General features: G+C 57.3%; 1 protein-coding gene across 2 annotated transcripts; it reads right to left on the bottom strand.

Moving 5' to 3' along the window:
* Positions 1-509: 509 nt before the first annotated feature.
* On the bottom strand, positions 510-22,236 carry MFSD14A (major facilitator superfamily domain containing 14A). Of its 2 annotated transcripts, XM_080649219.1 has the most exons (12): positions 21,934-22,236; positions 16,386-16,481; positions 11,970-12,032; positions 11,093-11,220; positions 9,526-9,640; positions 8,537-8,755; positions 8,248-8,361; positions 7,553-7,624; positions 4,110-4,222; positions 3,158-3,255; positions 2,282-2,445; positions 510-1,629 (listed from the first exon to the last, which is right to left on the bottom strand). In XM_080649219.1, exons 1-12 carry the CDS (start codon positions 22,015-22,017, stop codon positions 1,423-1,425), a joined length of 1,473 nt encoding a protein of 490 aa, XP_080505345.1. In that variant the 5' UTR covers positions 22,018-22,236; the 3' UTR covers positions 510-1,422. The 2 variants fall into 2 exon arrangements, with proteins under 2 accessions (XP_080505345.1, XP_080505346.1); XM_080649220.1 differs by lacking the exon at positions 2,282-2,445 and having other exon boundaries at positions 21,934-22,168.
* Positions 22,237-23,203: the final 967 nt, after the last annotated feature.

Raw genomic sequence — 23,203 nt, forward strand, 5'->3', positions numbered from 1 at the left:
TCGATTCCGGTCAAGGGCACATACCTTGGTAGCAGGCTCCTCCCTGACCAGGCCCTGGTCGGAGCACATGTGGGAGGCAACCAGTGATGTGTCTCTCTCACATCGATGTTCTGTCTTTCCCTCTCTCTCCCACTCTCCCTAAAAACCAATGGAAACATATCCTCGGGGGAGGATTAAAAAAAAAATATACAACACCTCTGCTTAGAAACTTGCTTTCACTTATAGACTAAATTTTCACTGTCTGTCTTCTACAAGAGTATTTTATAGTGAAGGGAAAGAAATGGATTCAGAGGGAAGGCATAAAGCTGTGATTTGTTACTGTAGAAATGATGATTATGGTGACAAAGCCAAACCGGCCCTAGAGGGAATCACAGATCAAGACTGACTTTAAAAAAAATCATTAAAATATTTAATTTTATTAACAGAATATTTACATTTTTTAAGACCTTATTTAACCGTAAGTGAATGTTCCAAGTTTAAAAAGCATTAAGCAATAATCACACACAAGATGAAAACCTGTAAACTATACAATACTTTATGTACAATTTTTACAAAGTAACACTTTTTAAATAATATAACTGGACACAAAAATATACACTTTAGAGAAATTCACATCGGGAATTGTATAAAGCTCTCTTCCAGGGTCCTGAAAATGTAGGACAAACATTAGCTCTGTAAATCAAGTGTTACTGTGACAGTCCTGAAAGGCCACTCCATATATTTATCTACATTAGGTATCACGTGGACGTCCTCAAGGCTACCAGCTGGACTATAGGTTAGGTTACGTGTTCAAGTGTTGAGGTTATGATTTTGCGAACGTGAAAGGGTAGTGGTGTGAGGAGCCGGGGAACCACTGTGAGCCAACATGTAGGTTACAGGCTCCAAACACTCAACTGAAGGAAACGTGGCTGACATTTTATTTTAAAAACAGTGAAGAATGTTTAAAATAAAGTTACAAACAGGCTTGAAACATGATTCAGGTTTAGTATAATTCAGTTTGTCTCCTGCAGACAGTTCACTTACCATTTCTTCAGTGCATCTGCATTTAAGGCTTTGAATCATTTGACCCGGGTTTTACCAGGTTAAGCGAGCAGGCCACAGCCCCGCCGCTGCTCCGTCCGCTGTGACTTGGCTAACCCGGAAGCCCAACCCTGGGGATGGCAGCAGAGGCGCTGCTGGGATCTAAGAAGTCACAGGTAGAGCTTTAATGAAAGGACGTGGGTAATGAACAGCTTGGTGGCAAGGAAGTGGTGCGGATAAACAAAAGGTTTCTTTTCAGAAGAAATTGTAACATCTTTGGAAAACGGTCCAGTTCTTTCTCTAGTTCCCGGAGTCCATGCAGACCCGTCCTGCACACCCCCTTGGAGTGCGTGGAGGCGACGTGGAATGTGCGTCAGCTCTGCAGGCGCAGCCAGCGCCCGCTCACACGTTCGTGTCCTGGAGCAAGGGTTCTTTGGCCTCTCCGGGCGCCTGGGCGCTGTGCGGGTGGCTGTGGCCGCCGCAGTGTTTCCTCCAGCTGCCGGACCGCAGGCTCAGGTTGGTGTGTTCCGGGATAAACAAGGCCACCAGCAGAGCCAGCAGCACCGAACAGGCTCCGAAGAGGAAGGGCGGGCCAGGGATGATGGAGTTCTAGGGGGGGAGAGACAAGGAGCGTTGCTGCATGGACATCTTTGTCCCTGAGAAGAGACTGCTTACCTTCTGGTACTAACTGACCACTATGAGTTATAAGCCAGCGTTCCTCTCTTTCAGCAGTAAAGCCACCATTAGAAAAAGCATTCCCCTCAGGAGGACAGGGGTGCCGGCAGCCTCATGAGGGCCCGGGGAGAGCAGACCCCAGAAAGCAGCCTCTGCAGAAAGAGGGTCACCAGCAGCACAGGATCTGCACACACCCAGGGCCTCCACCTACAGCGAGTTCAGGAGAAACCAGGACAAACCTGCACCAGACCTGGTTTCAGCCAGCACTCGCGCTGAGGCCTACGGATCGCCCACAACCCTGGTACCACCTGACTGACTGAAAACCAGTCTGAGCTGGTTACAAGGTTAGTGAGCAAGGAGACTGCTGAGAGGTCTGCAGACTGTTTGCTGTCGATACCACAGCTGTAACGAGGGGGCCTAGCAGACGACGCCCCCACCTTTTCCACAGGAGGCGCCCCAGGCCAGCACGCTCAGACTGTTGTCCCTCTCGGGGAAAGGCACACAGCCCAGCAGGCCTTGGTTTTTAGTGCGAGTCAATCTGGAAGAGCGAGAATGTCACAGCTTCTGGGAGGAGCCATACTGTTACCTGTTCGAAGTGGTGCTGGGGGCTGGTGTTGGTCCCCAAGTCCGTCCCGGTCATTGGCAGCTCCTTCAGCTCCACGTGGAATATGTAGAAGATGAACCCGTAGAGAGCGGGTCCCAGACCGTTGCACAGCCCCCGGATCCCTGTTATCATCCCCTGAACAACACCTAAATGGGGGGACAGAGCCTCTGTCACTCCATGCACCCCGGGTCCTGGCGACCCTGGAACCTGCACCCCCCGTGGGCAGCCAGAGCCTTCCTCAGACGCTGCCGATGCTGTGAGGGCACAGGAAGCTCCGCGAGGCCACCGGCTTACAGCGTGCCTGGCTGCGGAGGGGAGCTCGGGTGACGCAGGGGCAAGTGCGCAGCCTTTTATCCCCCCGCAGAGGTTCCCAGGCGACGAGTCCGGCCAGTTCCGGAGCACGGCTGTCCCGGCGGTCAAAGGCAGCCTCTCACACACGGGTCCCTGAGATGACCTCATTCACAGTGCAGCTCGCTTCCCTTCCTCACTGCCCTCACACACGGGTCCCTGAGATGACCTCGTCCAAAGTGCAGCTCGCTTTCCTTCCTCACTGCCCCAGTGGCCACGGCCTCTCTCGTCAGACCCTTTTTACGACTCGCTGCCATTTCCAGTAATTACTGGCAGGTTAGGAGGTAAGAGCTCCGACCACAAAGCTAGGACGACACAGATGTCTGCCCTGTGCCTTCAGAGCACCGAACCGGGAGACTTGCCCGGGGTGGTGAGAGCGCCCCCAGGGGTCCGTCTAGGGCACCCGAGCAGACATGAGGGGTCAGCGTGAGGCCAAGGCTGTGACCCCCAGGAGAGGACAGGGTTGGAACGTTCTGTGCTCACACAGCTGCCACGAACCCAGCAACTCACCTTGTTGGTCGGCATCAGCAGTTCGGGACACGAGCGCGCTGACGGCGGGAAAGGTGATGCTGGACATGGCGGCCACGGCCCCCGCGGCCCACATCATCCTGCGGGCAGAGCGGCAAAGCTAAGCCCTGCTCCCCACCCGCCCGTCTCGGTGGGCGCCGTGTGAGCGCTGCTGGGAGCCATTAGACCCTGGGCGGGTCCTCCTCCCCCCAAATGTGGAGAATAAGGAATAAAATAAACATGAAATGTTTCCAAACACGTGGTCAGTAACTCCTCCTGCAGGTTCCCACCGGCTTCTGATTCGGTGGAGGCATCACTGGTCTGATCAAAACTTTGGATGCTCCTGGTTTGATGTTTAAAGTAAATGTTTTATCAACTGTGAGCAACTAAAAGCTAGACTAGAAAATAAATGTCCACCAGAACACACCAAGTCCGAAGAGACTGTTCGGCTTGGGGAACGTTAGTCCCAACTGGAGTTCAGCCCTGACGCCTGAGGACGGGGACGCCCATCCCCTCCCTCGTGCAGGGAGCCAGCCTGGGAGGAAGGGCAGACGTGTCCAGCAGGAGGCTGGACCGGAACCCCTGGGCTTCCCTCCCAGACCCCCGTTGCTGTCGGTATAGCCACTGGGGCTACTGGACTTTCTCTTTCCAAGGAGGGAACTGATTTCAGGCCCAGGTGCTATGGGATTATGTGCTTTTTCCTAACGACAAACTGCTGGAGGCAGTAAATGCTCATTAGAGATTCAAAGGCTCCATAACCTCGTTCAAAAACCCAACCTGTGAGTCAGCTCTGAAGTGTCCCCTCTCTGTCCCCAGGCCATCCTAGGCAAGTCACACACACAGGAGAGATGTGTATGATACAGTTTGAGGGGAAAGCACAGTAAGACAGGTCTAAACCTCAGCTGAGACAAGGCCAACACCAACCGTTTAACGGAAATTAAAATGATACACTTACCAAGGTTCTGACCCGAAGCCATACCACGCCAGCTGTAAGATCTGAAATCCCAGACCCAACAAAATGGTGTTCTTGTTTCCAATGGATCTCATGAGTAAGCTCAAGACGATGGTCTGGAAAACAAAAGACCAAAACGGTTTGTCACTTTAAAATATGGGGTGACGCCTCCCGCCGGGAGCAGGACTCCACTTTCCTAGTTGGGGCTTCCGCGCAGCTGCCCTGAAGGGAGCCACCCCCGGGTGGCAGAGGCCGGGACCTGGGGAATGGGGAACGGGACAGTGAGCTTCGCTGAGCAGTTCTGAGGTCGAGGTGGCAGGTCGGAGGGTTCCAACCAGGACGTGGGGAGCCCTCTGATGTGACAGCTTCACTCTGCAACGCTTACTCCCCGACTAAAGGAAACCTGGACGTGCAGTTACTCACGCGGCCTTCGCCTGCGTTCACCGCCGCTGGCACCAGGGCCTCTGAACAGTGACCCGTTTATCACGGACTTGGGAGCAGCGCGGCCCAGGGTTGCCCCGGGGCAAACAGCCCCCCCCGCCCCATGTTGGCTGTGTGGCCCTGGCCAAGTCACTTCAGAGTCTCCGTCTCCTACAAAACGCTTCTTCCATTTGGAGTAACAGCACCTACTTCAGACCCTGCCACGCTCACCCCCGTCCCGATCAGCACAGGGCACACCAGCACTTAGTAAACTGCGAGGAGCTGATGGGCTTCCTGCTTCTCGTTCTCTTTCTAAGGTCACACGTTGGGCAGTGATCGGGACGGTGGACGGTATTCCCGCTCTTCTAGTGAAGGGGCTGCTTCTACCACACAGGACAGCTAGTAAGTCCGCAGAGAAGGAAGCAATTCAGGAAATCACTACTTGCTGACTGGTGACTCCAAACTCACAATCATCAAGGTTCAAATTCTCCAAGACAGCCATTTAAGAGTTTCGTCAGGTTTCATCACAAGCACAGGGGTCCTGAGGATGGGGACTCAGCACTGTCTTCTCAGACTCCCCTCCCACGGGCCAGCAGGAGACTGCGCCCCGAAGGCAGGACCTGGACTACAGTCCCACCCACAGCCACGAAGGACGCCCCGCGGGAAGCAGGAGAGGGCAGCCTCCCGCACACGGGCACTGCTGGGGGCACGGGGTTCCTCATCCGTGTACCCCAGCACCAGCACGAGTTCTTCAGTGTTTATGAAAACCAGGGGATTTCAACGTCACGGCATTCTCAATGGGACGAACTGCTTAGTATATACAGGGTACCACACAGCAGGAAACAACGCCTGTCCCGTCGTGTACTGTGACTCATGCTGAAGACGGACTGGCGGATGACGTAACCAAGGTGACAACTGATTAATATTAATAGTTAACCAACATCAGCTGCGGTCAGTCATGCAACTACCTGCCAGGGCCCAACGATACCCCACTGGACCCTGGGTCAGAGGGCAATGCCCGTGCGGCCAATGAACAGGGCCAGGTGCTGGTCAGCAGCAGATGCCGAGCTGGGGGAGAGAAGCGGACAGCGCCCATTTCACGAGGCACTTCCAGGCTGCGGTGCCATGAGGGAAAGCGGGCAGTGTGAGAGGGGCTGCCTGACCCCGATGGGCAGGGACAGCCTTTCTGGGGGGGGGGGGGGCGGAGGGAGGGCCTGGACCGCAGGGCACTCAACATGGAGCACAGAGGCGGCAAGGCCACATCAAGTCTAGATTTTATTCTGGCTGCAAAGGAAATGAGTTTGTCGGAAACTGCGTTTACAGAAAGCACTGCTGAGCGGGGACTGAGCTGGAGGGGGCAGTGTGGGAGCAGAGAAGGGCGGCCCACGGCTCAGGATGGGTCCTGGAGCGGACGTCGGGGAATGCTGGGCCAAAATGTCTGCTGGATGCGGCGACAGACGCCAGGGAGGGGCTGGCTGGGGTGAGGAGGAGGAGGAACAGTTTTCTGGCCTCAACAACCAAGAGACTGGTGATGCCACTGATGGAGCCAAGCGCGGGAGGGAAGGAGGGAGGGAGGGAGGGAGGGAGGCGATGGCGGGTTCAGGTCAGGAGAGCTGCCTGCAGAGGTGAGGAGGAGCTCGGACTGGCCGGCACCTAGCGGCACACAGGACGGACCACATTTTCTGCCAGTGCTGGGTCCTGTGGCAGGCGGACAGCAAGGCTCAGAGCACTGTCCAATGAGGGGGCACTGCATACCCAGTTTCACATAAGCCCCACCCCCCAATCCGACAGGCTTTACTACTAACTCTTCAAGCGTGGGAAGCGCTTCGGGAAGCCCCTGCCCGAGCTGGTGCCTGCTGGGCTGCAGGCACGGTGACGGCAATGGGAGAGCCCGTGCCTCAGCCTGAGTGCCGCCCGGCCTCGCCACCCACACCCCAAACCAGTACTCGCCGTCTCATCTCGGGCACCTGAGAGAGAGCTCTGCTCGGGAGCAGCTGGGCTGAACCCCAGGAGGCAAGGTTGGCCGGACACGCCCAGCTCCGTTCTGACCACGTGGCCTGTCCTTTTGTCCTTCGTGCTCCACTGGCTCACTCGCCGAGGGCCCTCGGGAGGCCGCGGGCGGGTGAGTGTCCACACGCAGCGCTTCCCAGCCCAGGGCTGTCGGGATGCACTGCGTCAGCAACGGCACTAACACTCAGTCACGCGTGGGCACTGGCGGGCCGTGGCGGAGGCACGTTACGGGATTCAGATTTGAAGTGCATCACTAGACTGCTCCCCACACACAGGATGAGATCTGCAGGGGGCGCCCCGCTAAGGGATGGGCACGACGCTCCTTCCTCGTGAGCAGGCCCCGGGCCCTCATGGCCTGGACCACGTGGGAAGCGGTGCGGTCGCCTGCAGGGCCAGAAGGAGCCAAGCCCCCTGGCCAGGAGCGGGCGGGGCTCCCCCCCCCCTCCCCCCCCCCGGCAGGAGGTGCCGCTCACTGGACTAGAACTGCCTGTGGAACGGAGCTGCCGGCCAGGAAACAGATCTCCTGAGAAAGTCCAAATCCTTCCTCAAACCGCCAGTCACATCCGGGTCCCGAGACACACCCTTCCAAGCCGCTCCCCTGCCCAGGCCCCCAAAGGCCTCCTGTTTCTGGAGTCAGGCGCCCACAGGCCCACAGGGGTCCCTCCACCTCACGACTTCCTGTCCCGACTCTCCTGTCCCCTCCCCAGAGCCACCCTGCCTGCTGCTCCCCACACGCCAGGTCCAGCCTGTCCTTATACAGCTGTACACCTGCTTGCTGGTGGAAGTCAATGCACTGTCGCTCTGACTTACACATCAGACGTTGGGACGAGCCAGTCAGGCCCCCGCGTCTCATCCATATTGGCTGCCTGACAAGACCAAGTGTCTGAGCCTGTAGCCCACGGAGCCTGACACGGGACTCCCCGAGACCCCGTCCTGAGAGCATCGTGGAGGCGCAGCCGGATGCAGCCAGGGCCCTCCCTCCGTGACGCCACTGCCCGTGCCTGGCGGAGACTCACCTGAGCGATGATGGAGAGGATGCCGAGGACCGCTATAAAGGCCGCCACACTTTCCGGTGAAAACTTCATTATCTGGAAGGTTTCCAGAAAAGTTACACGAACAAAAAAGCACAGCAAACACCACCCTAATGCTACGGCTTGCGTGTCAACATTCACGGAGCCAGAAAAAAATCGAACTACTCATTTGTAGGCCAAGAATTCTCCCGAGGAAAAACCTGGCTTTCCCGAGAATCAACATTTACCGTAAGCGTTAACGCGCTGAACACATGCCCGCTTAGCACGAGTTCAGCAAATGTAAACCTGCTAGACTGAGGCACGAAACCGGGGACAGCGATCCCGCGCGCAGAACCAGGTGGCCCGTCAGCAGCAGGCTCTGTGCTCTGCTGGGTGCACCGCCGCCCCGACCAGGGCAGGAGACTGACGCTCCGGGCAGCTGCTCTGCTGACGGGCGCTGCAGTCCCCGAGCGGCCGGAGCTTGCCCCGCACCGCGTGGGCAGCAAAGACCCGCCTGAACCACCCTGACCGCCAGGCTATCTCTGCCCAAGAACAGCGGCCCACGCGGAAGTGACCCCGGTGAGCCGGGGCGTCCCACACGGCCTTCGTGTCTCAAGCCCCCGCCAGCCCGGTTCCCTCCGACAAAGAGTTCCCACCCTGCCATCCCAGCACCCAGCGGGGCGGGCGGGCGGGCGGCTCACCTGCCTGAGGTACAGGAAGAAGCTGGAGTACTGGCCCGCCTCCGGGAGGTAGGAGAGGAACACGGTGATGCAGATGAGCAGCACGATGGAGTCCTGGCCCACCTTCTTCAGGGACTAGAGCCGCCAAGGAGCACCCTGTCAGCGCCGCGCGGAGCCCTTTTCTAGTCCCTTCCCGCCGCCCACACCATGGAAAGGGCTCAGCGCTTTCCCCAGACACCCCCCACCTGTTACTGCTGCCCGGACTCACGCACCCACTTCTGCCCAAGAGAAGGGAAGGGGGTGAACTTGCCGCGAAGGGGTCGGCCTGCTCCCAGGAGATGGGCGCCCCCCAGGACGCGGGCCGCATCTTCTCGGGCAGAGACTCGGGCACAGCCACCAGGATGAAGCAGATGTCCAGCAGCGCGATCGCCGTCGCCAGCACCACCACCAGGCTGTCCCCGTACACCCGGCCCAGGTACGCGCCGATGGCAGGGCTGATCACCAAGCTCGCGGCAAACGTGGCGGAGACCTGGGGCCAGGCAAGGTCAGAGGTGAGAGCCAGGACCGGACCCCTTCCTTCCACAGCAGGCTGCCGCCTCTGCTGTGGCCCCCCGCCCCGCGCCTCACACGCTCTTCCTCTGCGGGAAGGAGACAGTCTGAACGGGAAACCAGGCACCAGCTGTGGGCCTAGACCCGTGGTCGGCAAACCGCGGCTCACGAGCCACATGCGGCTCTTTGGCCCCTTGCGTGTGGCTCTTCCACAAAATACCACGGCCTGGGCGAGTCTGTTTTGAAGAAGTGGCATTAGAAGAAGTTTAAGTTTAAAAAATGTGGCTCTCCAAAGAAATTTCGATCGTTGTCCTGTTGATATTTGGCTCTGTTGACTAATGAGTTTGCCGACCACTGGCCTAGACCAGTGTGGCTTCTGCCTTTGAGCCCGCGGGGGACGGCCTGGCCATGCAGCGCAGAGGCCTGTGGGCTCGGAGCCGGGCGGCCGCCTCCTGACCTTAGATCAGCCATGTGCAACTCATGACCTAGGAACGAACTCCTTCGGCTTAGTGTAACGTCCAAAAGGACTTCAATCATGTAACAACGTTCCGTAATTTCCAATCTGACGTGTGGGACTAATACATACGGAACGCCAGCATCCACACGTACAGGCTCTGTACGTGACACCGTGTGTACCCCGTGTAGTGCAGCCTGAAGGGAGGATCGCATCAGGGATGTGTCATGCAACGCCACGCACGGCCCGTGGGAGCACAGAACGCCAGGGCCCCGGGGCGGCAGGAGCGCCCGCACCTGTCCGTAGGCCATGCTTCTTTCGTGCTCCTGGGTTATGTCGGCCACGTATGCGAACACCACGGAGAAAGTCACTGCGAACACCCCCGACACCGAGATGACGGCGAAGTACCACCTGGAGGGAGAGAAGGGACAGGAGCGGTGAGGACCTGGCCTCCCCGGCCGCTCGGCTCTGCAGGCTCGGAAAGCACCGGCTGGCGGCCCCGGGGCAGCAACGCCCTCCACGCATGACCGTGAGGAGCACTTCAGAGTAGCCAGTGTCTCCCGCCCATCCTTGACAACCGGATGGCCTTTTTAAGTGACTTTGTTGTTGTTTCTACTTAAAACAGCGACAGAGCTATTGCAGTCCAACCACTGCTGTGGCCCACAGCACTAACACAGAAACAAGGCCCCGTCAGTCCGTCAGGTCTCCGCACCCCTGTGGGCCGGTGTACAGAAACCGGACAGTCCTCCATCGCCTCCAGCTCCGGGTGCTGGCGAGGCGGGCAGCCCCGGCTTCTCAAGGGAAAGGCCACGGAGTGCTCGGCGGGAAGTGGGAAGCTGCTAGAGCGCGAACAGGAGATGGTCAGAGCTGATTCCCAACGCTGACGGCAGCTTCAACATCGCGTGTGAGCGTTAGCAAGTCGGCAGAGGGACCGTGCTGCCCGCAGACCTTCTCCAGCCCTGCTTCCCACAGGCCTCCGCTCATTGCCGCAGCCGCTGGGACGTTTTGTGGGTCACTCGCGTTCATAAGGGTCTGGTCCCTCTGATGCAGACGAACTAACGCCAACACTCGGCGGACCAGAACCTCCGCCAGAGCGCGAACGGAGCTGCCATTAAACTGGGCTCCGGGCCTGGGCCAGCCCTTCTCCGGCGCCTCCCCGCCCGCCCGCCCGCCCTCCCCGGTGAAGATGCCGCCTTGCACCAGGGACAGTGAGCCCAGCTGTGACACCACGAGCAGCCCGTGCCTGACTCAGACGCCGCTGGGGCGGGGGGATCCCCATGACGTTCCAGGAAGGCGCGGTGCCCGCCCTGCCACCTGGCTGCCTGGAGTGTGACACGAGCTGGAGCTCAGGCCGCCCCGTGGACAGCGAGGCGACAGCGGACGACGGCCCAGGAGGTGTGCCTCCCCGGAGGGCTGTGTGCGATTTCGCCTGCTCGGCGGCAGCCACGGCCAGGCTTCCCGAACGTGGACAGGCATCCGTCTCCTTAACTTTACGCTAGTATTTGGGGCTTTGCTGGTACGTAACAAAAGCGGTTGCTGATTAATACAGATAGTGACGGTGACCTGTGCTAACACGCCACATGACAAAATGAAAAGTCCCTGAAACATGGTTTTGAAGTTTAGGCTCTGAACTCCAGCGGCTGGCTTGCAGGTGTCTGCACGCTGCCTGTCGCCTCTATTTCTGAGAACTTGGGGACCCACCACTGGGCTACTCCGCCTGCAAGGGCCTCTTCTCCGCCTCGAAGACTCGAGTGCAAGCACACAATGAAAACCCACGGACGGGAGGGCCGCCAAGGGGCACGGGGACGGAGAGGCAGCAATGAGCGGGGTGCCTTTCGCTGCTGCAACCCGGCGGGCACCTACCACGGGCTGATCTTCATTAAAGGGATCGGGGCGCACGTGAAAAACACCGTCAGCAGCAAGAAGGACTTCCGGCCCCAAACGTCAGAAAGAGCACCAATGAGCGGGGCGCTGAGGAAGGACAGCAGGCCCTGCGGCGGGAAGGGAAACAGCGGTCACGCACACGATGAGCCAAAGGGGATCCACGGAGAGTCTTAACCGGTTTGTTTCTGAAACAAGCGTGTCGCCAAATTTTAGAGGAACGACTCATTTCTCGTCTGTGTGTGATTTCAGAATTTCCCAGGACCGTCCAGACCAGCGGCCGCCAGCCGGTGGTCGGTCCGCGGGGCCCAGAAGGTTGGCGCCGCTGGTCTGATTACCTGCAGGGCCGCGCTGCGCGTTAACTGTGAAACGCTCCAGTGGCTCCTCAGCCCCGGGAACGCCACGTGCGCAGGTGGAGGAAGACTATCGTGTTACGCTTTTATAGTCACAGGCTACTTGCTTATAAAACCTGCTGGCCACAGGAAACCCAGAGCACAGAACATGCCGAATATGCAAGACCTGGCCAGGCTGAGAAAGTTCTACATTTCTGCCTTCCTACAATAGTTCTTTTCTCTTCGATTTATATTCTCACCGGTGGTTTACAAAAGCGTTCAGATCTCTGCCAACACCCACCCTCCCGGGAGCCGCGGGAAGGGATTTACCCGTGCACCCAGTTGGCTACAGTGAGATTTAAAGCCCAGTTTACACACTTAACCCCAGACCCACTCTGGCTGTAAACATGGACACTTACGGGGTCAATTAACCAGCCTCACACCCTGGCACATTACATGGCATGCCAGTGTATTAGGTGCTGGGTGTGAGCACACGCATGCATGACTGTATACACGGCTGATCCTACCTTGACTCCTTGAATCAGGCCGTTCATCAGAAATGTATGTTTAGGGAAGGTTTCATGTAATACCTAAAGAACCAGAACAGAAGAAAAACCTCAGGCTACGTTTGTCTCAGTAAAACGTCTTACCTCCATTTTGAACCATCCTGTCGTAATACAACCTAATTTCACTTCCTGCAGCTCAGCTCTGCAGGATGCTGGGCCTGGGAGGAAATGCTACTACCGAGCACTGCGGGGCGTCCACCATCCCAGGCCTAACCAGGCCCTTCACAGACACCCTGTCCCCGGTAAGGACCCCATGCAGACACGGAGACATGGTCAGACTCTGCCCAAGGCCGCACGCAAGTGGCACAACCAAAACGGAACCAGGAAGTAGAGTGTGCACGTCCGTGTGTGATCACCGGCCAGTCTGCTCCCACGTGTGACCAACTGCTGTCACTCCCTTACAGACAGGCGCGTGCTCTCAGCGGCCCGAGGGAAGCCTGGGAAACGCTAGGGACATGTGAACTGCAGAAAGTGGATCTGGACCCGCCCATGGAAATGCCCAAGGAGCTGTTCTGTGCTCCCAGGCCCCGTGGGGGAAACCACAGGCCTGGGTCCGCTCCCGAGGGGCAGGGCCACAGAGCCCTGGTGTGACAGCAGCCGGAGGGAAGGTGCCGAGATTGAACCTGCGCCGGGCCTCCACGGCGTGCTCAGCCCCGATCACTCTGCACCGGCTCCGTCACCGCCGCACAGACCCGGCCCTCAGACCCAGAGGAGGGCAGTGGGGACAGGAAGGGGGGGCTCCCCTTGGGCAGAAAAACTGCTGCGTGTGCCTCCCGTCACCTTTCAGGAAAACCTCCACCAGAGGACCCCGTTCCTCTGCTGCCATCAACCAGACAATCCACCCAAGTGGCTCAGACGGGAACTCGAGAACATCAGAAGTGAGGCGTTTTAAGAACTTATAAAAATTGACAGTAAAGTCAATAGTCCTGAAACACGAAGTGCCCAGGACGGTCTCCAGCGAAGGACAGAAGCCATCCCCTCGGACACGCCGGGGCAGAGGGCCGGTCCTGGCCCCACAGGGACCTGCGGGGAGCAGCTGGGACCAACCGCACTGGCCGTGTTTCTAGGCCCACAGGGCAGTCAAAAAGGGAAGCCACTCCTCAGCATTCCAGAGCCTCAGACTGTGGTCATTCTCTTCTCTCCATCTAGGTCCGTGGTCGGCAAACCGCGGCTCGCGAGCCACATGCGGCTCTTTGGCCCCTTCAGTGTGGCTCTTCCACAAAATACCACGGCCTGGGTGAGTCTATGTTGAGGAAGTGGCGTTAGAAGTAGTTTAAGTTTAAAAAATGTGGCTCTCCAAAGAAATTTCAATCGTTGTACTGTTGATATTTGGCTCTGTGGACGAATGAGTTTGCCGGCCACTGGTCTAGATGACTGAACACTTTCTTCCTGCCCCTCATCTACACTAACTCCTCCCTCCTCATCCACACTAACTCCTCCCTCCTCATCGACACTAACTCCTCCCTCCTCCTCTACACTAACTCCTCCCTCCTCATCTACACTAACTCCTCCCTCCTCATCTACACTAACTCCTCCCTCCTCATCTACACTAACTCCTCCCTCCTCCTCTACACTAACTCCTCCCTCCTCTCCCCTAACTCCTCCCTCCTCATCTACACTAACTCCTCCCTCCTCCTCTACACTAACTCCTCCCTCCTCACCTACACTAACTCCTCCCTCCTCATCTACACTAACTCCTCCCTCCTCTCCCATCTACACTAACTCCTCCCTCCTCATCTACACTAACTCCTCCCTCCTCATCTACACTAACTCCTCCCTCCTCTCCCATCTACACTAACTCCTCCCTCCTCATCTACACTAACTCCTCCCTCCTCTCCCATCTACACTAACTCCTCCCTCCTCATCTACACTAACTCCTCCCTCCTCATCCACACTAACTCCTCCCTCTTCATCTACACTAACTCCTCCCTCCTCATCTACACTAACTCCTCCCTCCTCATCTACACTAACCCCTCTCCCCTCATCTACACTAACTCCTCCCTCCTCTCCCATCTACACTAACTCCTCCCTCCTCATCTACACTAACTCCTCCCTCCTCATCTACACTAACCCCTCTCCCCTCATCTACACTAATTCCTCCCTCCTCTCCCCTAACTCCTCCCTCCTCATCTACACTAACTCCTCCCTCCTCATCTACACTAACTCCTCCCTCCTCTCCCCTAACTCCTCCCTCCTCATCTACACTAACTCCTCTCCCCTCATCTCCACTAACTCCTCCCTCATCTACACTAACTCCTCCCCTCATCTACACTAACTCCTCCCTCCTCACCTATACTAACTCCACCCTCCTCACCTACACTAACTCCTCCCTCCTCATCTACACTAACTCCTCTCCCCTCATCTCCCCTAACTCCTCCCCTCATCTACACTAACTCCTCCCTCCTCACCTATACTAACTCCTCCCTCCTCATCTACACTAACTCCTCCCTCCTCATCTACACTAACTCCTCCCTCCTCTCCCATCTACACTAACTCCTCCCTCCTCATCTACACTAACTCCTCCCTCCTCTCCCATCTACACTAACTCCTCCCTCCTCATCCACACTAACTCCTCCCTCCTCATCTACACTAACTCCTCCCTCCTCATCTACACTAACTCCTCCCTCCTCATCTACACTAACCCCTCTCCCCTCATCTACACTAACTCCTCCCTCCTCTCCCCTAACTCCTCCCTCCTCATCTACACTAACTCCTCCCTCCTCTCCCCTAACTCCTCCCTCCTCATCTACACTAACTCCTCCCTCCTCTCCCCTAACTCCTCCCTCCTCATCTACACTAACTCCTCTCCCCTCATCTCCACTAACTCCTCCCTCATCTACACTAACTCCTCCCCTCATCTACACTAACTCCTCCCTCCTCACCTATACTAACTCCACCCTCCTCACCTACACTAACTCCTCCCTCCTCATCTACACTAACTCCTCTCCCCTCATCTCCCCTAACTCCTCCCCTCATCTACACTAACTCCTCCCTCCTCACCTATACTAACTCCTCCCTCCTCATCTACACTAACTCCTCCCTCCTCATCTACACTAACTCCTCCCTCATCTCCACTAACTCCTCCCTCATCTACACTAACTCCTCCCTCCTCACCTATACTAACTCCACCCTCCTCACCTACACTAACTCCTCCCTCCTCACCTACACTAACTCCTCCCTCCTCATCTACACTAACTCCTCCCTCCTCACCTACACTAACTCCTCCCTCCTCACCTACACTAACTCCTCCCTCCTCACCTATACTAACTCCTCCCTCCTCACCTACACTAACTCCTCCCTCCTCACCTACACTAACTCCACCCTCCTCACCTACACTAACTCCTCCCTCCTCATCTACACTAACTCCTCCCTCCTCATCTACACTAACTCCTCCCTCCTCACCTACACTAACTCCACCCTCCTCACCTACACTAACTCCTCCCTCCTCACCTACACTAACTCCTCCCTCCTCTCCCCTAACTCCTCCCTCCTCATCTACACTAACTCCTCCCTCCTCATCTACACTAACTCCACCCTCCTCATCTGCACTAACTCCTCCCCCCTCATCTACACTAACTCCTCCCTCCTCATCTACACTAACTCCTCCCTCCTGCCCCTCATCTACACTAACTCCACCCTCATCTACACTAACTCCTCCCTCCTCTCCAACTCCTCCCTCCTCATCTACACTAACTCCACCCTCCTCATCTGCACTAACTCCTCCCCCCTCATCTACACTAACTCCTCCCTCCTCATCTGCACTAACTCCTCCCTCCTCTCCCCTCATGTACGCTAATTCCTCCCTCCTGCCCCTCATCTACACTAACTCCTCCCTCCTCTCCCATCTACACTAACTCCTCCCTCCTGTCCCGTCTACACCAGGGAACACTAGCCAGCACCTGGCTGGTTCACTCTGGCAGGGAGGTCTTTTCCAAGGCTCCCGAGGTGGGACCGTCTGGGTAAGATCAGCTCGGCCTGTGCAAAGAATCCCCTCTACACGCTCCCCTCTAGCTCCTGGGCTGAAACCCAAGTCTGCATGTGGACATGCAACCACATGAGTGAATCTCACAACGAGCCTGTGAGTGATGCAGGGCAGACTCCTGTCCCCGAGCCTGCGGGTAAGACCCCTCTCCACCCCGCCAGGCACGGTGGTGGGGCCCCTCACAAGGTCCCCTGCAGAATCACCCCGCCCAGCCCTCCCGACAGCGAGGGCGAGCAGGGCTGAGGAAGCAGCTGAAGCAGGAGAACCCGCTCTGCAGGGCTGACGGTATGAGGAGAATTAACACGGAAATGAAGAAAGGCTCTCACCCCCCCCCAGCCCCCCCGGAACTGTAGGAAGAGATTTTAAAGGAAGTGGTAAGTGAAAAGATTACTTACCACCAGCGTGGGTGCCGTCAGTAACCCCCAAGCAAAAAACTCCAGGAAGATGACGATGACCGCGTGGTACACGCTGGGGGAGCCGATTCCTTGAGGCTGGAAAACAGGGAGCAGGCAGCAAGTGAGCGTGAGCAGGGACCGCGTCCCGCGTCCAGGAGTGCGTGCGTCCCGCGTCCAGGAGTGCGCGCCTCCCGGGCACACTTCATCTTGCTCAGTTCTCCTTTCAACAGCTTGTGCCTCGCCCTCGAGCGCCTCTTGAAGGGCATTTTAGCAGTTCACATGGGAGAACGTGCACATTGTCCCGTGTGTCAGAGGCAGTCCCCGAGCCGGCCGGCACACCCAGAGGTCGTGTAAGAAAGCAGGCTGCAGAGAACTCCAAGGGCAGCTCCGTTTCTGCTGAAACGCAAGCCTCCTCGGGCTCCCGGCTCTCACAGGCCGCTCGCTCATCAACAGCCTGGTCAGACGTGAGAACAACCAGGCTGCGGGGCTGCAGCAGCCTCAACGTGGGGCACCACCAAAGCGGCCACCCGCGAACGCAGACGGCCTGCGCCGGGAACGGGTCACGGCGACAGAGCCGGTGGGGACTGCCGGTCTCAATGCCGAGGCGGCGCGCACTCCGCACCAAGGCGATCGGTCAGAGATGGGCAGAGGACCCCGAGACGCTTCTCCAGGAGGACACACAGGCGGCTGGAGACATGGGGACGGGTCTGAGGGACGCCCATGGAACCCCGAGGTGCCCCTCACACCTGTCAGATGGCCTCACCTAGCCATCAGCAGACTAGTGCTGGGAGGGTGTGAGGAAAGGGCCCCCCCTCCGTGCCCTGTCCCCGGGAATGCAGAGCGGCGCAGCCGCCTTATGACCCAGCAATCCCACTTCTGGGTATGCTTCATCCAAAGAAACCCCAACGCTAACCCAAAAAGACATTACGTACCCTTTCCCCGTGTTCACAGCAGCATCATGTACCATAGCCAAGACACGGAAACAACCTAAGTGTCCATCGACAGGCGAATGGATAAGGCGGATGTGCTATACATGTACACGTGTGTGTATGTGAAGTGAAATGTTATGCTGCCGTAAAAAAGAATGAAATCTACCCTGGCTGGTTTGGCTCAGTGGATAGAGCCTCGGCCTGTGGACTGAAAGGTCCCAGGTTCAGTTCGGGTCAAGGGCACATGCCTGGATTGCCGTCTCGATCTCTAGTAGGGGGCGTGCAGGAGGCAGGCAATCATGATTCTCTCCCTCTCCCTTCCTCTCTGAAATCAATAAAAATATATTTTAAAAAAAATGAAATCTTACCACTTGCAACATGGATGGACCCTGAGGGTACTTTGCTAAGTGAAGTGAGACAGAGAAAGACAAACACCATGATTTAGCTTATCTGTGGAATCTAAAGGACAGAATTTAAAAAACAGAAATCAGCTCATACACAGAACAAACAGGTGGCTGCCAGATGGGAAGGTGCGAGGGCGGTGAAAAAGTAAAAGGGATTAGGAAGTACAAACGGCAAGTTTTAAAGAGTCATGGAGCCTGGCCAGCGTGGCTCAGTGGTTGACTGTCGACCTATGAACCAGGTTCGATTCCTGGTCAGAGCACATGCCCGGTTGTGCCTCAATCCCCAGTGTGGTGTGCAGGAGGCAGCCGACCTCTCATCATTGATGTTTCTCTCTCTCCCTCTCCCTCTTCCTTCCTCTCTGAAATAAAAATGTATTTTAAAAAGTCATGGGAATGTAAAGTACAGCATAGGGAATATGGTCAGTAATATTGTACTAAGTATGTATGGTGTCAGATGGGTGCTAGACTTATTGGGGTGAGCGCTTTGTAAGGTGTATGAATGTCTAATCCCTATGTTGTACACCTGAAACTAATGTAATACCGTATGTCAACTGTAATTTAAAAAAACACTTTTAAATTCATCTGTCCCAAATGGTCCACACTGAATAAGAGATATATCAAAACATTGCATACATAAAGGTTTTAATGAAAACTGTTATTCCTGCACTAGGGGCTCAGTGCATGACATTCGTGCACTGGGGACGGGGGGTGGGGGGGGTGGGGGGGTACAGGGGGGTGGTGGTCGCTCAGCCCGGCCTGCGCCCTCTCGCAGTCCAGGACCCCTCGGGAGATGACCGCCGGCCGGCCGGCACCGGGCCCCCAGTACTGGGATAAGGCCGCAGCACCTCATCGGTGACATGGCACACAGCAGGTGGTTACCTATTTGCTGAGTTTAACCTGGGGGACTTTTCTAGTGAATTATGTTACGCTTCCAGGAAATACAGACCCTTTTGGAAACCTGCCTAGAAAAACATAAGTCCAAGCGAACAGTGCAAACAGGCCCCAGGTGAGCAGACCCAAGAAGGACCTCGGGCACCCAGGGTGGGGAAAGTGGGTTTACAGGTGCGAGTGTGTGAAACAGTTTACTCTTCTATTGTTATTTTTGTATTTGCCACACGCACAACTGTAAGCCCACTTTGCCCCTGTGTGTAGAATCACACACCTCCATGTCATTTACCTTCATTGTGTCGGGCTCAAACGGCAGCCTACTGTTAGCCTCCCCCCCCACCGCCCCCACCCCACCCCAGAGGCCCAGAGCCCGCTGAAATCCAGGAGCTGAGGATGAAGCGGGGATTTCGTCCTGTGAAACATGTTAGGGTGACTGGCCAGGCTTAGAAAGACGCCCGTAGCAAAGGACAAAGCAAAGCCACTGTGTTGCGGTTACTGAGCACCTAGCAGAACCACTGCGGGGGAGGGCACCCCGGGCAGGAGCGAGCTGCGTCCAGAGCTGCGCATGACCAGGTGCCCCAGGCACTGGACTCTGAATAAACCCGCCCACCCGTGCAGCTTACACGCGGGAAGAAGTGAACAATATCAAACGGCCGTTTTCCTCCCTTTCTTAAGAAACGTCTGTAACGGTGGTAATCTGACCAATTACAAGCAGAGAGGCCGGAAACCAAAGGCCATTTTAAAATCATGTCTGTGACTTTATAAAAGTTTACTTTTACTTTCATTATTTATTATTTTTTAAACATATTTTGATTTTTTACAGAGAGGAAGGGAGAGGGATAGAGAGAAACATCGACCAGCTGCCTCCTGCACACTCCCTATTGGTATGTGCCTGCAACCAAGGTACATGCCCTTGACCGGTACATGCCCTTGAACGGAACCGAACCTGGGACCTTTCAGTCCACAGGCGGACGCTCTATCCACTGAGCCAAACCGGTTAGGGCTATTTATTATTTTTTAAATCGATGTTTAGAGGGAGAGGAAGGGAAGGTAACACCACAAAGAGAGTGGAACACCCATGGGCTGCCTCCAGCGCCCCCCACCGGGGATGGATCAACTTGGGCAAGTGCCCTGACCTTCCTGTGCACCGGAGGGTGCCCAACCGACTGAGCCACACCGGCCAGGGCAAAAGTTTTACTCGCAAAGTTATGCTTGTTTTCATTAACAGCTAGAGTGGCCGAAACCGGTTTGGCTCAGTGGATAGAGCGTCGGCCTGCGGACTAAGGGTTCCGGGTTTGATTCCGGTCAAGGGCATGTACCTTGGTTGCGGGCACATCCCCAGTGGGAGGTGTTGCAGGAGGCAGCTGATCGATGTTTCTCTCTCATCAATGTTTCTAGCTCTCTATCCCTCTCCCTTCCTCTCTGTAAAAAATCAATAAAATATATTAAAAACAAAACAAAACAAAAAAACAACAGCTAGAGTGGGTTAAAATATAAACCCTGCAAAATATTACCCTAACACGTACAGAAATATAACTATCTCCTGATTATATGTAGGAATAAGCAAAATTACAATAAAAACCATCTAGCAATGTGTTGGCACACACATTTTATCACATTAAATGTGTTTCTGCCACTTTGGACTCACATACCAGGCCCTGAAGGAATCAAGGCACAAACAAAGCCCTATTCTAAAGGGGTGTCCAGTGCTCCGAGGGGAGGCACAACCTAAGTGCATCCAGATGACACACGATGATATCCCCACCGCCCCCCACCCCCAAGGCTTCATTTATCCTCTGCACCGCCTGAAACCATTGCTGGTGTGAAGACTGGCTTGTGTCCAAAACCAAGCCATGAATTCACTACAGCGCTGATAAGCAAGAAGATGAAAAATAATCTCATTCTCACAGGATGAGCAATGAGCGCATCTGTGAAGTGAGTCAAAACCGTGAGGAGAGGAAACACGGACTTACAAGAAAAGGAAAGTGTTTCTCATCAGCTCCATCTGACCACTCGCTCTTATACAATCCTGCCCTGTGCTGCCTCGATGTGCAGATCGCATTAGGAATTTAATGCAGCGCCTCGGCGGACAAAGGCATCCCGTATTCTTTCAAGCTTTTCTCTACCTGGCACTGTTCACCAACGTGCTCAAGAGTCAGGACTCCCCACACCTGATCCAAGTGATGCTTTCATTAACCAAGAACAACAAAAAGTCTTAGGACTTGAACGGCAAAGTTTCCCCCCACCAAATGTCAAATCTATGACATCTAAGAAACTTGACAGTTACCTAAAAGTATACTCTGAAACTGTCCCGTATGTCCCAAGCTTTCTAAATTTTAGCATGCTTACTGGCCCTATTCTGCAATGTCCAAAAAACAAGGTATTTATTTCAAATGAGTTCAGCAAACGCTCCGTGGCCCATGCATATGTAGCTCTGGCCTAGCCGCCGACCCGGGCCCCCGTGTGAAGAAATACGGGGTAAAAGGAACCATTTCTGCACACTTCCCAGGGAAGCGAGGCTCGGTTTCACCTTTCCGTTCCGTTGCGGAACGGGGGGCCGAAGGATGCAAGCAAGGCCGCCCAGTGCAGCGACGGAGAAATTACAGCCTCAGGACGTCTGGGCGAGTTGTTCCCAATTAACCCCCTCCCCCGGCCCGGCGGGCTCCCCACGGCGCTCGGCATGAAGTTTATCGCGATGACAACTGTTTCCAAGAAGCAAAACTTTCTCTTGCCCTCCATCCGTCCTCCTGCAGAGTGTCTTCCTGACCCGCAGGCCGGGTCGGTCCTGCTGAGGGTCGCTGCACACTGAGACACACGAGGCGATTTTAAAGCCACCGGGAACCGCCGTTTCGGTCGAGGCCCAGGTGACCCCGGCGCGGCGGGGACAGCCCCCCTCCGCCGGCTCACGGGGGCGGGCAACCGGGGGCGGACGCCGACCCCGAACCACCGGAAGGAGAGAGCGGGGACCGGGCCCTGCGAGGTGGCCGCGCGAGGTGCCCCGGTGAGCAGCATATGGACGGGCGGGCGCCGCTCCCGGTCCCTCGGCAGCGCGGCCACGGCTCGCGGGGCCCGGCATCCCCTGTCCCCGGCGGAGGCGCACGTGGGTCGCGGCCAGGCCCCAAGGGTCGCCGGGGGCGAGGGCGGCAGGTGAGGACGGGCCGGCGGCCCCTCCCCGAGATCGGGCCCCGGAGGCCGCAGGCCGGGCCGGGCAGGAAAGCCCGCGGAGCCGGGGCCCGGGGACCCGAGACGGCGGTCCCCTGCGGGCGGGGCGGCAGCGCGGGGGCAGGGGTCGGGTGGGCCCGGGGCGTCCCGGCGGGCCCCGCTCACCGTGCCTCCGTCCTTAATGATGATCTTCTTGGCCAGCATGATACTGCGGTTCGCGGCCCGTTTCTTCTTCTTCCCCTGGGTCATTTTACCATCCTCGAGTCCCGCCGCTGCTGCTGCCACTCCCGGGGCGGCGGCCCCGCGGCGAGTCCGTGCCGCCGCTACTGCCGGGCCGAGCCGCTCGCGGAGCCCGCCGCCATCTTCAAGGCCCGGCCTGCCTCGGGCGGCGCGTCACATCGTGCGATCGGCGACGAGCCGCCCGGCCCCGCCCCGCCCCGCGACGCCGCCTGAGCCCCACGTGACGCCGTCGCCCCGCCCCGCGACACTGCCCGCCCCCACGTGACGCCGTTGCCCCGCCCCGCGACACCGCCCGCCCCCACGTGACGCCGTTGCCCCGCCCCGCGACACCGCCCGCACCCACGTGACGCCGTCGCCCCGCCCCCTCGGCCGCTGGGCTGCGCCGCGCGGGAGGGAAGCCGGCGGGGACGCTGGAGCTGCGGGGTCCCCCGTGCCCTCCGCCCACCGCCCGCTTGGCCCTCACACAGCCCGGGCGGCGGGGAGCGCTGGAGCCCCCTCGCAGGTGACGAGACGTTCGTGCCTGTAAATCACCTGCTTTCAAACGGTCGCCCCGGAATCGGAGCGCGCTCTCCCGCTGTTAAGCAAAGGGAACCGAAGGGAGCAGCTCGCATCGCCAGGACAAACCATTGTCCAGAAATAGCCTTGTCGTCTGGGGCGCGGCCCCCAGGGCCGAACTGAGCGCGCGCCTCCCGCAGCCGCCCGGCCCGGGCCTTGCCCTTTGCCTGGCCTGTCTGCACGTGTTACCTGCCGCGCCTCGGAGCCCGCTTCCTGTGTTGCCATTTTGTTTAAAAGTCAGTTTGATGGAGGGGCAGGGGGTGGGTTGCTACAAAGGACAGTTGCAGGTGAACGTAGGGCACGTTAGGTCTGGATGGTGGTGGTTCGCTGTTGGGTAAGAGATTGTCCTTTTGCTCGGATATCCACGGAGCCTTACGGAGTGCAGGCCGGGGCGCTGCGACCCCCCCAATGGTTAGAGGTGTGGCGCGCACGCGTGAGGAGGGCGGTGACGCGGCGGATGCCGGGGCGCGGATGCAGCGCGAGCCGGGCGTGGCGGGGGTTAGCGTCCCGGTCCATGATGCGCTTACACCGCCTGCAGCTCTCCGGAGCCGGTGGGCGCCGGCCCCCCGGAATGTGGGCTGCGCCTGGTGGCTCCCTTCTCACAGAATGGAGACGTGACAGCACAGACGCCAGCGGGGCG

The sequence above is a fragment of the Plecotus auritus genome (assembly GCF_963455305.1).
Source record: "Plecotus auritus genome assembly, chromosome: 12".
In the NCBI taxonomy this organism is placed as follows: Eukaryota; Metazoa; Chordata; class Mammalia; order Chiroptera; family Vespertilionidae; genus Plecotus; species Plecotus auritus.